The sequence below is a fragment of the Syngnathus acus genome, chromosome 2 (genome assembly GCF_901709675.1).
Source record: "Syngnathus acus chromosome 2, fSynAcu1.2, whole genome shotgun sequence".
Classification (NCBI taxonomy): Eukaryota; Metazoa; Chordata; class Actinopteri; order Syngnathiformes; family Syngnathidae; genus Syngnathus; species Syngnathus acus.
Window position 1 is genome coordinate 10077074 of NC_051088.1, and position 15125 is coordinate 10092198.

Sequence of the window (15125 nt, forward strand, 5' to 3'; positions counted from 1 at the left end):
TTGCTTATGGCATATCCCCCTATTGACCATATTGTTATCAACACATGGATGTGGAGCTTCTCGTCTCGCTACATTAGCCTTAGCTGCCATAAGTAAGCATGCAGTAAACAGTAGAACCTCTTAAATTGAACATTTGCGAGATGCTGGGTGACCGTTGATAGTGTGAATTAGAAGCAAGTTTTCTCATAATATAAATAACCCTAACGCAAGAGTTCATTTTTTTGCATAGCCCTACAGAAGAAAGAAGGTCAAATAGTAAAATACCTTTCTATACACCTGTCAATTGCCTTTGGACAAACAGCTGTTCAGAGTCAGACTAGTCTTCAATGAACTTCAACGTGAGATGTATGTTTTGGGACTATGGAGGGAAGCCAGTACACAGGAAAAAAAAACATCCTGTATGCTGTACTTCTGAAAATACTGTCACTACGGTAAAACCAAAACAACTGGAACGCCTCCTTGAAATTGGACACACACAAATCACCCCACCCCGCCCAATGTTGAATAACTTTCCGTCAATCATTCACTCTCTTGAGGTGTACGACTGGCTTGAGATCAGTCAGTTGTGGGCAAGCAGCAGCTGCTGCACATATTTTGCTGAGCGCCTTCACGTCGAGGTTGCCTACCTGCACTCACAGGTGAGCACGCCGCACACCTTACACATACTGCTCAGTGCTTACAGAATGTACGTACATGCTTTGAAATGTCATTTTACTGCTGCATTGTTATTCACGTGTTTACTGACCTTTGATTTTGAATGGTGAATCAATAGCGCTTGAGCGCTTGTATTTTTATCAGTAACTTGCTTTTTACTGTACATTATGTTAATGCAAATGTGAGAGTAAAGATTTTTGGATTGCGTTGTAATGTATGCCTAAAGTACAAGATGTTTTATCTTCATTCATAGTTAAAACAAAACAGTTGAGTGAACGAAACCAAAACTTTTGCAGTGACATTTGAACTTCAATAAAACTTGCAAAGTTTGGAAATTCAACAATTTTAAAACATTCCAACTTAAACAGTTTCAGCCACCATGATTCCAAGTTTAGTTTTTCTAAGGCCACTTTTACGATAGGAATATGTGACTAATGTGTGTTCCTGTATGTTGTGACAGCTTAGAGAATGACCCAATCCAGTATTTAGCATGTAAACACACACACACACACACACACAGACTGTATCACATATGCCCTTCAGTTAGTCTCTGCTGGTCCAGCATCTTGTACCTCACAAACTCGACGGACCCGCTCTGCACTCACTGCATCACAGCACTCAGCATTAAACTGGGTAATAAACAACACACACAGCAAAAGATTAGAGAAGTGATTCAGTCTCACGACCTACCAATAAACAAAAATGTCACAAAAAGAAAGTGTAACGAAATTGTGACGGTCTCATCATACTTTACTCTCAAATTCTATTCTGTGGTATGACTGGCATGGATACACCGGTTTTTGTTAACTAGTGTCAAGGAATTCTGCATGTCACTATATGTCACTGGTAAAGACAGGTGACATTCATTATTTCTGGTTATTTTTTAAAACGATTATGTAAAACTGGATAATGACACGGGATGAACTCTCACAGCCCTGGTCCAGTGATTGGTAATCACTGGATTAGAGCTAAAATATAAAGTAAGCATCTCTCGTCATCTTTTCAGGTCTATCAAACGGACGCTGGGTTCCCACCGGGAGTGGAATGGATAAGAGCCATGGCCCACTCTAATGTGAGTTTGAGTTGTACTCCTTGCGTCTGTCAAAAACTAGCTACTAGCTAGTCTTTCGTTTAATGCCCGATCCAGCCATTTCACATATTAAATGATTTAAAGGAGAACGTAAATGATTATTCAATGAAGCAGAGAATTGGAATATTAATCTGTTTTACTTTGGTACTGACGTCCTCCTCGAAGTAGCGATTGAATTCCAAGTTCTTTATCTTCTGAATTTAAGTTCCAAAGGGCCGCTCGAATCAAATAAATAAAGCAGATTAGAACATATTAAAATCCTATTTAGGACAAACAACAGTGTTGAGGTCACTTCCTCTGACAACAGATAGAACCTGGAGACCTAGAGACTAATTAGTTCTCTTAGGACCATGGTAATAAGTTCACTAAATTGATTAATTCATTAAGAAACTGAAATAAAATTAAACACAATCACAGTTGTATATCTGTACTAAGATTCTGGTGGCTATGCTTTGCATTAAGTTAAGTTTGAGTTAAGGCTTTTTTCCTTCTATTTCTTGCATTTATTTTCTTAGCTGCGGTCGCCATCCTCTTCTCCTCATGATGAAGTCAACCTGGGTCCTTCAGCAGACCCTCAGTAAGTAGCTTCACCCCTACAAACTATGTGATCCTTCTCCTCTAAATTGTCAGCATGCCAAGTTTATTTGTGCTAGATAATTCAAAATACTTTACAATTCAAAATGCTTTACATAAATATTTAAAGCATTCGTGAAAGTGGAACGAAATATGAAAACATAAAATCATTGTAAAATAATTTAAGAAGACTGAAATGATTAAAACCAAGCATCAATTTCTTTGGAAATATTCAGTGATTCTGGGATTCTCTATTCTCATCTGGAACACAACGATTCCGCTCGTGTTGATTTCTTCTCAGCGAGTTTTACTAGTTGCTTTTATTGCCAAATAGTTTTTAGAGCGGTTGGTCAAGTCACTAAATATAGCAACCAAATCACTAAGCTGTCAACATAGATTCTTTTTCCTAAAGAAACTCTGTTGACAACTTGTTTGTGGGAGCAGTGCGATGATGATGTGTAAATATAGCACTGTTGATAAGGAAGTGAAAATCCACAAATTGATGCCCCTCCTTAAAAGAAGTTTGTAATTGTGTGTGGCTGCCATAAGATGGGGGCAAACCACTTCAGAGAGCATCATAAAACATCAACGTCATGTTTCTAGCATGTACGCAATCATGAGCCCATGTTACAATTGTGTTCAAGCAAGTAATTCAAAGGTTCAACATATACACAGCTCCTTTCCATGAGCTTCATCAACAGCATAAGCTAGCATTCTAGCTACACGATAACACAAACTGTACAGTACAATCTTGATTTTATTTGTCATCCACTATTACTGCACCGTTTTTTTAAGGAGTGTGTGTTGCTGTGCACTGAACATTATAAAGCCTTTAATAAATAACTCTCTGTCTTGTTGCAGTGCCAAGCCTACTGACTTTGACTTCCTGGCTGTCATTGGCAAAGGGACCTTTGGAAAGGTAATACAATTACTTATTCACCTCATGTTGAAATGAACCCATTTTACCCTCTGGAGACCATTCAATGATATTTCTTTCTGTATGTTTTTGATCATTCAGTAACTTTTCACAATTTGACCATCACATTTATAATAATGTGAATATTTTTTCCATGGATAAGTATCTTGATTATTATGACCTTTTGTCATTGATCATGTGTGACGACTTACAATGTGGTCCCAACATGAAATTTAACTCCATGCAGAACTACCAGAGCTGGGATTTGAAAGCAGAACTGCAGAACTTTCTTCTTTTGCATTCAATTACAGTATTTCCATTCTTTTGTCACTGGCCACTGTGTGACAAATGTTCCAGCAACTTTAAGTTTACCAAAGCAATCGCTTTCGGAGTCATGTCTCTGTTAATAATGACTGCGAAACCTGCAATGATTCATAAACAGTCGAGTACTGTAGATGGATGCTATCAGTGGTCACGTTGTTGTAAATTACCCGAATATGACATAAGAGCGAAGGAAAGTCGAGGTTGACAACTGCATACACAAAGGTTTCGTGAATCATTAACTGTGGAGTCACTTAAGGTCGTCAGTCACCGATGGCAAAGTAATATGAAATGTTACCAGACAATTGTTTAAAGACAACAAACATATCCTTAAATGATTCCTCAAGCGGGATATCTATTTTTATTTTTTTTTCCTTTTCTGGAAACGTAAACCAAGAGCCTGGTGCCTCCCGCAAGACTACATTGACAGTAAACTACACATCTAAATGCAGCCACAATTTTTCCCGGTCTCAGTGTTTTTTTTTTGTTTTGTTTTTTAATTACAATATGCAGCACAGTGTACAAGGTGGTTTCCCTGTTGGCCATTTTACAGTTTGGATTTTAAAACTTGTGACATTTGCTTCCACATACTGCTTTATCGACGATACTAAATTGTCCTTAGGTGAGTTTGACTGGTTATGTTCCCCACCCACCCAAAATCATCTGAGGATGTAAACTGTACTCTATTTACACTTGTCAGCAAGAGTAACGCGCTTTGTTTAGTGCCTTCCTTCTGGCCAAACGTGATTCAATTTTGCCTGTGTCATATGTTTCCACAGTTCACACAGACATGTGAAGGCTTCTGTGGCCGCGTCCTGGCCGCAGCGCGTCCACATGGCGCTGTCAAGTGTTTACTAAACAAAAAAAAATTAACACACAAACCTTGCAATGCAGGTCGTGCTCGCCAAGCTCAAAGCCACCAACCAATTCTATGCTGTCAAAGTGCTGCAGAAGAAAGTCATCTTGAAGAAAAAAGAGGTGAGCGTCTACTATGCCAGGGGTGACCATATTGCCATACAGTACCCTTGGATGAATCATTTAGGTATAAAAAGGGACGTTTTCCCACATTCACACAAAAACATCCGGTGGATGTAATGGTGTACTGCATCTCAGAAAGAATGAGAGTGAAAAAAAAGATGCACGTAGCTCAACACTAATGATGCAGAGCAACTTCCAGTGTTGTCATCAACATTTGGAAACAACATCAATCTTATCTAATGTTCAAAGGACGCTTTTTATGACTCGCACAAAATTAAGAGTTTATCTCAGGCACGCACATGCAAATCACTACTTGAGAAATTCAGTTTTAGAAAACAAAGATTAAATTCAATTTGGATCTGATCCCAATCCTAACACTTATTGTATTCATGCCAAATCTGATCTGATCCAGTTGTGTGATTTTGGTGTCCTCATCACAATCACTCAGCCATGATTGAAATGTAGCAAAATAATACAATTCTGAGATCTAATTTGAAAAGGTTAAACATTTGCACGTGTTCCGGTACAATGAGAAGTCAGTGAGCTTCCATATTTTGCTTTAAAATACAGTGATATTTCTGCAGTTGTAATTTGGTGTGCTCACGCAGTGGTCAATACATGGGTTTATTGTCACGCTGACCAGTTTTGATCTCCATGGTCTGCAGCAAAAAAACATTATGGCGGAACGAAACGTGCTGCTCAAAAGCCTGAAACACCCCTTCCTGGTTCGGCTCCATTACTCCTTCCAGACCTCAGAGAAGCTCTACTTTGTCCTCGACTACGTGAATGGTGGAGAGGTATGGCGCAAGCCATCATAATAAGCTTTGATTCACAGGCTGGGTCGCGCCTTCTTATGCCCTTGCTCTTTCTTTGTGCAGCTCTTCTTTCATCTGCAGCGTGAGAGATGTTTTTCCGAACCCAGAGCGAGGTTCTACGCTGCGGAGGTGGCCAGCGCTATCGGCTATCTTCACTCCCTCAATATTGTCTACAGGTCAGCCTACCTATCTATCTAGCCAACTCATCCGTCCATCCGTAATCATCTGTGTGTGTGCTCATCGCAGGGATCTGAAGCCAGAGAATATCCTCTTAGATTCTCAGGTGAATTTTGCCACAATTTTCTCTTCTGTCTATGAACGTTACATAATGTATGTATACACCCTCCTGCATGTTTTTGCGTTGTGCAGGGCCATGTGGTGCTGACTGATTTTGGTTTGTGCAAAGAAGGTGTAGAGCCAGACGGAACCACCACAACTTTCTGTGGAACACCAGAAGTAAGTTGAAAGGATATATACTGCATGGCCCAAAAAATCCCGATAACCGAAGATACAGAGATCATAAGAGTTATCCAGATCCAGAATTAGAAATGAAAATATCGCAAGAGCCTGATAAAACATTGGTTACAGAGGTATCAGTGTTTGAACCTGATCTATTTGATTTTCCATGTAAAATTCACATTCAAATTAGTGCCAAATGTGTGATCTGGATCAGATTCAATTTGGTTTGCCTATATTGGAACTTCATACAACAAACTGGATCATTGAGCTCCAACAACAATTAACAGTTTTGATTGATGTCTTTCGAATTAGTCATGAAGGGTTGCACATGATTGATGATTTTGCAAAGTATTTTAGAATTGCTTCTTTTCTTTTCTGGTCTAAATTTGCATTTTTGCCACCAAAGTACTTAGCACCAGAGGTTCTTCGGAAGGAACCTTATGACAGGACTGTTGACTGGTGGTGTCTTGGAGCTGTGCTTTATGAGATGATTTACAGTCTGGTAAGTGTCTGTGAGGCGTGTGTGTGGGTGTTTGTGGAGGTAATAACATATGCCTGTTTTCTTTCATGGTAGCCTCCTTTCTACAGCCGTGACGTTGGAGAAATGTATGAAGGGATTCTCCATAAGCCTTTGCTGCTCCCACCAGGGAAGTCTGAGGCCGTGTGCTCCCTGCTGGAGGGTCTCCTGCAGAAGGACCAGCACAGACGCTTTGGGGCCATCGCCGATTTTGTACGTGTTTTTAAATTAGGAGGGGGAAAAAACAGATACCCCGACTTAGAAAGCGATTCTAAATTCCAAATCGAGTTGATTTGGTATTTTGAGTATGTTTCATGATGCATTTATGTGTTGTGCTGTACAGTTAGAAATCAAGAACCACACCTTTTTTGCATCAATCAACTGGGACGATATTTACCACAAGAGAATCACTCCTCCTTTCAACCCGAATGTGGTGAGTGTCAGATCATTACTGTAAGTTTAAAAGGAACTTTTTACACATGTAGGCAATACACTGCCGCCTAGTGGCCAGGTCACATATTAGAAGGAGTCTACATTACAGTACATTGTCTTATTCCTGATGAGCAACTAACTCTCCTACCTCGTCCCTTCCCACGTTTAGAGGGGCCCTGCCGACACTCAGCATATCGACCCAGAGTTCACAAGAGAAATGGTTCCTAATTCGCTGAGTCGGACGCCGGAATTAAACGCCAGCACGAGTGCCAACAACGCCTTTTACGGCTTCTCCTACGTGGCCAGCGATGACAGCTATCTGTGAGCCAACAGCGTGGGCCCTTGTGTTATATGACGATGTAGCTGACTACTACTCAGTATAAAAGTTCACAATGGGCCCATCTTGTAGCAGAGGTGGACTTGAAAGATCCACAGTTAATCCTCTTCAGTTTTATCGATAAAGAACAATGAGGAGGAGAGGGATGTTGATACATTACGTGATCACTCTATTATTTTTTCTGTGATGTTAAGCAAATGAGTGCAATGTTCTATGTCACGAGGACAACGAATGAAATTTAGCTCCGGCTAATTCCGACTGGTTTTACGCTGGGGTGTTTGTATATATGTCTATATCTTTAGTGTTCATCAAAATGGTACTGTCCTGTCTAAATAAAAAAATAAAAAAATGTTGACGACACCCAGGACAGATAACCAGTTCAACAGCGGCTGTTTAATGGACTTTTCTTCTGCACCAGACTCATGCAAGCAAGCCTTAAAGGACTTTTTTTTGCACTGAGAACAGAAACACTTGTCTTGCTAATATGAGTAATAACATTCAGGGACAAAGAATGGTTTGAGTGACATTTTTTTAAACATCTCTCTGTAACATCCTACTTGTCACACTGGCTTGATGCATCCTGCTGGGATATTCTTATGCCAAATGGCTTGAGGTGTTTACTTTTAAGCACCAGTAAGCTCAGAACTCTTCTAAATATATTTTACAAGCCACAAGAGAAAGAAAACAGATTTTAGATTGCTTATGGGGCCTTAAAAACAATTGAATAGAGCAAATGTTTCACTTCTAAAACAACATACGGCTGGGTTTGAACAAGTAAACAATTAGTGCTAAGTTACATTTGAGATGGAATGAACAAACGTCTTAATGAATTGGTTGGAACGTTATCATTGGTCTGTGTATATACTGCACACTGCTTGTAATGTGTACTGTCTCACTCATGGTTTCTGTATTGTGCCATGTGAATGTTATTTTAAAGGATACATTGAAAATGTTTATGAAAGGAATTTATTGATACAGCTTGGCGACATGTACATTAATGTATTGCCTTGCAGTAGTAATTATATGATCATAAAATATTCATGTCACTTATGTTGATTAGTGCTGCTGCATATTAGCCGAAGAAATGCATTTTCTATTAATTATTATTGTTGTTATTTATGCTATGCAAATTTGACTTCTATTATTCCTTAACTCTATGCTATTGTCTTGAATAAATTGAAATTTATTTGCTGTTTTAATTTTGTCCAAACACGATTATAATAATCAAGCCACTGTCACGAAAGCTCTCTCACACTCACTCTCTCGGGCTGAATTATCAAATATATCAAACTAATTTTGAAATATTAAAATAATGATCTTATTTCAATGTAGTCACAGTTTAACACAAAGCTGATATTTTGTACAGGAGGCCATGGCTTCTATTGTATGGATTGCATCAGGTGGATACACACATTTATTCTAACTTTTGCCATCCAGCAAATTTATTTTATTATTATTTCTTTTATTTCTTATTTTATTATCGTGAACTGTGTTTTCATAGCAATTGTTGCCAACTGAGGAAAATGTATACTGAAGAAACGAACGCGTCGCTGCAATCAAGTCCGACGGATTCCGACATAATTGTGACATTGAGAGGTTTTAAGAGATTCCAAAAGGCTTCAAAATGACGTTTGAGAATAGTCAGGTGTTAGTTTAACCTCTCTTTTTCGCTTACTGACTTTTCTGTTCATATCGGAGTGACGAGGATAACAAAACGTCACGTTTCCAGTGTTGCATTTGCTGTTTTGGCCAGAGATGGCGCTACACTTTTTTGTGAGCATAATTAGCATTTAGCAGCTGAATCACTCATGCGTTCGTGTGAACATGCTAGCTTGCTAGTTGGCACCTGGCTGGAGTTATTTACCCATTCGGACAAATAACGTGAGCATTGTTCCTATAAAATATGAACGGTCTACGTGAGCTTAATGTTTTCGTTTTGATTCACGCTTATTCGTTTGTTTTGCGTCTGCTATTATCAGCTCATTTAAGGGAGCTAACGTTAGCTAGCCGTCGTGGAGAGGTACACGTGCATTAAACTGCATCAAAATGTCCTCTCCACCTGAGTCGAACACGATGTGAATGATGTTATAAACATAGAGAAATTGCGGCTTTATTTGCATCCCAATTGGTGAATAGAATGCGGACTCGTATCATCTCTTTGCAAATGTGTAAACAACATAACCTTGGTCAGCTACAACATTTTTAAAAATGCCATCTTGGCCAGTGCTTTTAAAGCCAAGGTACACGAAATCTCCAGCACACAATCAAACAAAATAGTAACAAATAGAAAAGTTTGACTGATCTCGTTTCAATTTGCTCAAATGGTTTCACTCAATGCGATAACAGGGTCTCTTATGACTGAATGGAAACAGGTGAATGGAAACACCCTATGTCTCAAATTCATGCCATAATCAAACTACCACATTTTTTTCTGGTCAAGTGTGTCTCCACTGTCTGATATGCAACGCTTGTAGTAACAACGTCGTCACAACAGACAGTGTTGCAGGAAATGTAGACAAGCTCATTGTATGGTGAAATTGTTGACCATTTCAACGTTAATTCAGTAAGCATTGTATTTGCATTTTTTTTGGGTATGTTTTGACAAACTGGAAGAAAAAAATATATGGTCTCATTATCTGTAAAGAAAAAGATATATAGTATCTGAGAATTCGGGCTTGAGGCAAAAACTAATCTAACCACAGAAAGGTAAAAATTGATTAAAAACATATTTCGGTGAGAAAAATATTTTAATTCAAGGCCATATTGCTTCTTTGTTCCACATTGAGGGTGGAATGAAGACAAGCTGAAAGCCACCTTTTCGCGTTCCTTCTATGCCAGTGGTTCTTAACCTTGTTGGAGGTACCGAACCCCACCAGTTTCATATGTGCATTCGCCGAACCCCTCTTTAGTGAAAAATAAAATAATTTTTTTCAAATTCAAGACATCAATGCTGGTGCACAAAGTAAGCCGTGCATGAACATCACCTTGTTCAACATACAAAACCAACACAATGCATGAATTCAAAACAAATTACATACCTGCAAGTCAATTTGACATCTGCTGTTGCTTTGCAAGACCAATTCAGATATGCGTCATCACGAATTTACACGATAAATCGGGTGTGTTCGGACCTCTGCAGTGGAGGCTCCGGCGAACCCCTGAGACGACTCACTGAACCCCTAGGGTTCGATGGAACCCAGGTTAAGAACCACTCTTCTATGCATTTGACATATTTGATTTTGTACATTGTGCAAGCTGTGTACTTTCTCCCCAGCGTTTCAGCTCATTGTCAATGTGTATTTACAGTATGGCAGAAAAGGCTGATGTTGCTCTGTGTTTTGACACAGACTCGAGCTCTGTGGACAAGCTTGGCCCCAAAGTAAGATGGACTCTGGAAGAGGTTAGTTGTTATTCGAGTAGGCGCGGGCATCACCAATCTGTGCATATACATAGATAGATATACATATGCAGTACTGCTTAAATGAAGTGAATCGGTGTACAATATTATGAGCTATTTTCCCCTCTATTAGAAAACTGTTACAGGAAAAACCACATCTCTCACCTAATTATCTCTGTGTAGGATGAAAACCTGAAAATCCTTGTCCAGAATTTTGGAGAACGGAACTGGAATACTGTCGCTACTCTGTTACCGGTAAGACGATTTCAGCTATGGAACAATTAATAGTGGCCCGATTTTATCCTGGGCCCATATGGCATTGCGTCGCTCCACTACAACACAATCTAGCGTTTTACATCAAATTTTACTTTATACTCATGTGGTGTTTTGTTATAGTGTGCCTCATATATAATTTGGTATTTTATGCTGTTCCCCTAAAAGTAAAAACTATACAAAAGTAATATTTTTGTAAAGGGTTATATATTACAGTATGAATATACAAAATGTGAACTAATAATTGAAAATTGTCGTATTATATTGTGATTACTTATAGATGGAGTCAGTATCAGTTCCGGACCACAGAAGCTTAGAAATTAAAAAAAGAAATGATCTATTTTGTCCCGTTACTTGACAGGGCAAGACAGAATTACAGTGTTTGCAACGCTGGAAAAGTCTGATTGGAAATGTGGTAGCAGAATGCTGGTCCAAAGAGGAAGACGAAAAGGTGACAAATTTCAACTCTCGTACAATAAAACATTTTAGGAATTATGGTAGACAGCCAGTGTGGTTTTTCAGATTTTACATCATCTTTTCATAATCAAGCAATTGTCCTTTTTTCTCCTTGAGCAGATCAAAGAGTTGGTGGGCAGGTTTGGCACCAATCGCTGGAGTATGATTTGCAAGCAGCTGAACGGGCGGATGGAGAATCAGTGTCGTGAGCGTTGGCTGACTCACTTGGAGCCCACGTTAAAGAAGTCCAACTGGACCCACGAGGAGGATCTCATCATTTACAAAGCCCAGTCCGTCTTTGGCAACCGCTGGGCTGAGATTGCCAAGCTGCTTCCTGGAAGGTAGGATGCTATATTGAGCGTCGGGCCACTTCAAGTCGTTCGGACATTGGCACTGGAACATCCAGTGATATGTGTGATGTTTGTGTGTGTTTGCAGGACAGAGTACGCGGTGAGGAGCCACTGGAACAACACGCTCAAATCGGAAGCTGAATTGGGCCAGCTCAAAAATAACTCGGAGACCATCTCCGTCGATATTCAGCAGTTTGTGGAAGGAAGGGTATGACAAGAGAATGGCTTTTTGAAATGCTCGTGTCCGCATATTGTTGTTGGTCAGGATTTTTTCTCAACCAAACATGGCCTATTCTTATGTTCGGAGATTATGATACAATTGCATTGATTATATTTTGCAGGTGAAGTTCAAGTGTGACACGTTACTGGACACCATGCCAGTAACTCCCGAAGTGGTAAGCTCCATGTTGCTTCTACACTATCAGATCCTGAAAAGGTGCTTAAATACATGACTTGCGAGACTCCTTCTTTTACCTCCTTTACTCTCTGCATTGCTGTAGGTCAAAGATAAGAAAGAAATGCGCAAAATCCCCCAGAAGAAATCCACTGCACCCGGGAATGTTGTCGCATCAAAAAGAACCAGGTCTCCAAAGAGTGCCCCATTGCCCACCCAACCCAGCTCCAGTGGTGTGACAGCCACAGCACCCGCAGCAGCAGAGGCGGTGGATCAGAAAAAGTTAGTTGACGCTGCATTGAGGATGATTGCTGAGGACATGCTGCCGCTCAGGTAGATTTTGAATGATGCTCACTTGAGATGCGTTATTATGTCTCTGATTGCTTAGGGGGACTGACAGAAAGTCTCTTGACATTATGTTCCAAGCAGTGTGCTTAAAATTGTACAACATCATTTCATTATCCCTCCCAGTTTTGTGGAGGGATCAGGCTTCCGCTCCTTCATGGGCACCATCGGCCCCGAATACCACAAGCTGTCCCAGCGCGCCGTCAGCTTGCAGCTTTACGACGACGTGGAGAGAACTGTCAGACCTCAGCTCATCCGTGACTTAAAGGCCTGCCTGTGCAAATCTAAAGATGGACAGGGTGTTATTCATGTGACCTGTGACGTCTGGGCGGGCGCGCAGGCCGATTCGATGGATGAATCCGTGGTCATCGTGCAGCTCCACTTCATCAGTGAGGCGTGGCAGATCCGCCGGCCGACCGTGGCCTTCCGGCACGTGAGCCGCACAGACCTGAGCGGCGCAGTCGCCAAGGAGCTGGAGGGCGTGCTGCTGGGCTACGGAGTCTTTCCGCAGAGCATCGGCTACGTCCTCGTCAACCACGCCAAAGAAGTGCTGGCTGCAAATAGTGTCTTCTGCGACTACAAGATCATGTGCCCGTCGAACCGTGGGGAGCCAGACGGAGATGAGGTCGTGGCCTTTCTGTCAGACCGGATGCCCGAATCGGAGTCTCCATTTTCAGAGGTCAAGATTGGGACCAAAATCACTTGTGTGGCAAAAACGCTACAGCTGGTGATCAGTGAGGCATTGAAGAACTCCAGGGTGGTGGAAAACCTCCTCTCACATGTCCACAATGTCGTGGCGTTCTTCAGGGGCAGCACGTACTGGAGTGAGGTATGAAAATGGATGTGCATGCTATGAACCATTTTCATATTATGTCTTCTTGCTTATAATTCCAGTTGCCTTGATCGTCTGGATAGTTAAAGTTAATTGCTTGGATTACAAATGGTTGGCTGGTCCACAACCAAATCATGTTGTCGCCTCTCTGTGTCCTGGTGAAGGTTTTGTTAAAGGAGTGCAGTGTGTCTTTGTGTCCGCCCTCCAACCACTGTCGCTGGAACTCCATGATGGTGTCCCTCCGCCGAATGGTGCAGGAGTCGGCTTGGAACGGGATCCTCACCGTCCTGGCGCAAGCTCGTAGCGAGGCCAGTGACACGGCCAGCGCCCCGCCTCTGATCATGGTCAAGAGGGAGCAAGTGCTTGATATCCTGGCTATCCTGGAGCCCTTCCAGGAAGCCCTGCAGGTATGGAATGATCTGAAGTTATATGCTAGAAGGCAATGTGAGAGTGTCATTTTTTGTCTGCTCTCGTCTTTAGGCCCTGTTAGGAAATGCAGTGGCCATCTCGTATGTCCTGACCTCTCTGGTTAGCCTCGATAAGACATTGGAAGGCTGTAGCACCAACTACACCCACTTCAAAAAGGCCCTGCGCACGGGCCTCCATACTCACTTCCAGTCCCTCATTCACCAGGAAGACGTGATAATGGCTGTTGTGTTCGACCCGAGGAACAAACTGAAGGTACGCTATGATGTGGCTCTTTGCGATGACACAGTAAAAAATGTGGCTCTTAGTCTCTGACTGGTTGGCCAACCCTGCCCTAGAGGAATGTGAATGTGTTTTGTGATTGGTGGAAACAATGCTCTATTATGATTTTCACACTAAATTGAAATTCTCACTTGTCTTGATCAGACATTCACTGATGACCACCTTGAAGACCAGACAGGTTTCCTAACACCTCCAACAAAATATGAGGCTCGTGTCATTGCGGAGGCGGCACTGGGGAGCCAGGCAGTCGCAACTGATCTGACTTCGACGGCGGAGGAACACCAGAAAAATGAGGAAGGAGACCAGCCGCCGGACAGCAGTGAGGAAACGGCGGCCGTCAGCCTGAAGGAGGCCACTGGGGGGAGCTCGGACGACAACCGTGACTCCATTGATGTCGTCGGCATCAAGCGCAAAGCAGATAACAGCCTCCCCCAGCTTCCATCAAAGACCGTGACCTCAGAACTTGACGTGTACCTGTCTGAGCCGCTGTGGGAAAACGGCTCCAGTTTGCTCTACTGGAAATCGGCCACTCGCTTCCCACAACTGCAAGGCATTGCTAAGCGACTTCTGGCGGTACCCGCTACCTCAGGGGGCTTCGACAGGCTTTGCCCGATGGCAGCTTGTATCGTACGGGCCAAACGGAACCGCATGCCACCTCACACCACAGAGAGACTCCTTCTTTACAAAAACTCTTTGAAGACAAAGACTGGCAAAAAGTCCGGTGGGGTCACTAAACACAGAGCGACCAAGTGATTGGGTGATTCTTTGTAATGTGTATGCTGATAGCGGCTGCTATGCAAATCACCTTTTTTTTAACATTGGTTATAAAAAAATTGCAATTGTCAATTCAGATAGCCACTTGAGTTTTTTCTTTGCAGTAAAGAAAAGAATGGTTAGCACATCTGCCTCACAATTAGAATTTTTGGGAAATTGAAATCTAAAATAGAGTTTTACAGTTTGGCTCTTGACTCCGGTCTTACTGTTTGAAATTCTGCTTGTTATTGGTTGGCTTTGCTCTCTGCTACATTCCAAAATACAAGCATGCTTGAAGACTCTGAGTTGTTCATAGAATTGAACATGACTTTAAATTGCTGTTTGTCTAGTATATGTGCTCTGCAATTGGGCGTCCACCAGATCGGTGGCACACGTCCTCTGGCACAAGGTCAGTTTGATTGGCTCCAGCTCACAAGCGACCCTTATGAGTACAAGTGCTATTGAAAATTTTGTAAATAGAAGATTGATCCAGTGTTTACTGCCCATAATAAAAGCTTATGTCAA

The 15125-nt window shown here is 41.6% G+C and overlaps 2 protein-coding genes across 3 annotated transcripts; both read left to right on the plus strand.

The window, feature by feature from the left end:
• Positions 1-346: 346 nt before the first annotated feature.
• Positions 347-7475, plus strand: sgk2a (serum/glucocorticoid regulated kinase 2a). Of its 2 annotated transcripts, none has more exons than XM_037243834.1 (13): positions 347-638; positions 1661-1726; positions 2260-2321; positions 3179-3236; positions 4449-4532; positions 5198-5329; positions 5411-5523; positions 5594-5630; positions 5717-5803; positions 6213-6308; positions 6381-6536; positions 6667-6756; positions 6925-7475. In XM_037243834.1, exons 1-13 carry the CDS (start codon positions 348-350, stop codon positions 7078-7080), a joined length of 1428 nt encoding a protein of 475 aa, XP_037099729.1. In that variant the 5' UTR covers position 347; the 3' UTR covers positions 7081-7475. The 2 variants fall into 2 exon arrangements, with proteins under 2 accessions (XP_037099729.1, XP_037099739.1); XM_037243844.1 differs by lacking the exon at positions 347-638 and adding an exon at positions 1196-1287.
• Positions 7476-8852: 1377 nt separating this feature from the next.
• Positions 8853-14697, plus strand: mybl2a (v-myb avian myeloblastosis viral oncogene homolog-like 2a). The gene is made up of 12 exons (XM_037241747.1): positions 8853-8973; positions 10399-10492; positions 10673-10744; positions 11124-11213; positions 11339-11559; positions 11656-11776; positions 11910-11963; positions 12069-12295; positions 12434-13136; positions 13304-13546; positions 13620-13820; positions 13992-14697. The coding sequence occupies exons 2-12, from the start codon at positions 10400-10402 to the stop codon at positions 14598-14600; spliced, it is 2634 nt and encodes an 877-aa protein (XP_037097642.1). The 5' UTR covers positions 8853-8973; position 10399; the 3' UTR covers positions 14601-14697.
• Positions 14698-15125: the final 428 nt, after the last annotated feature.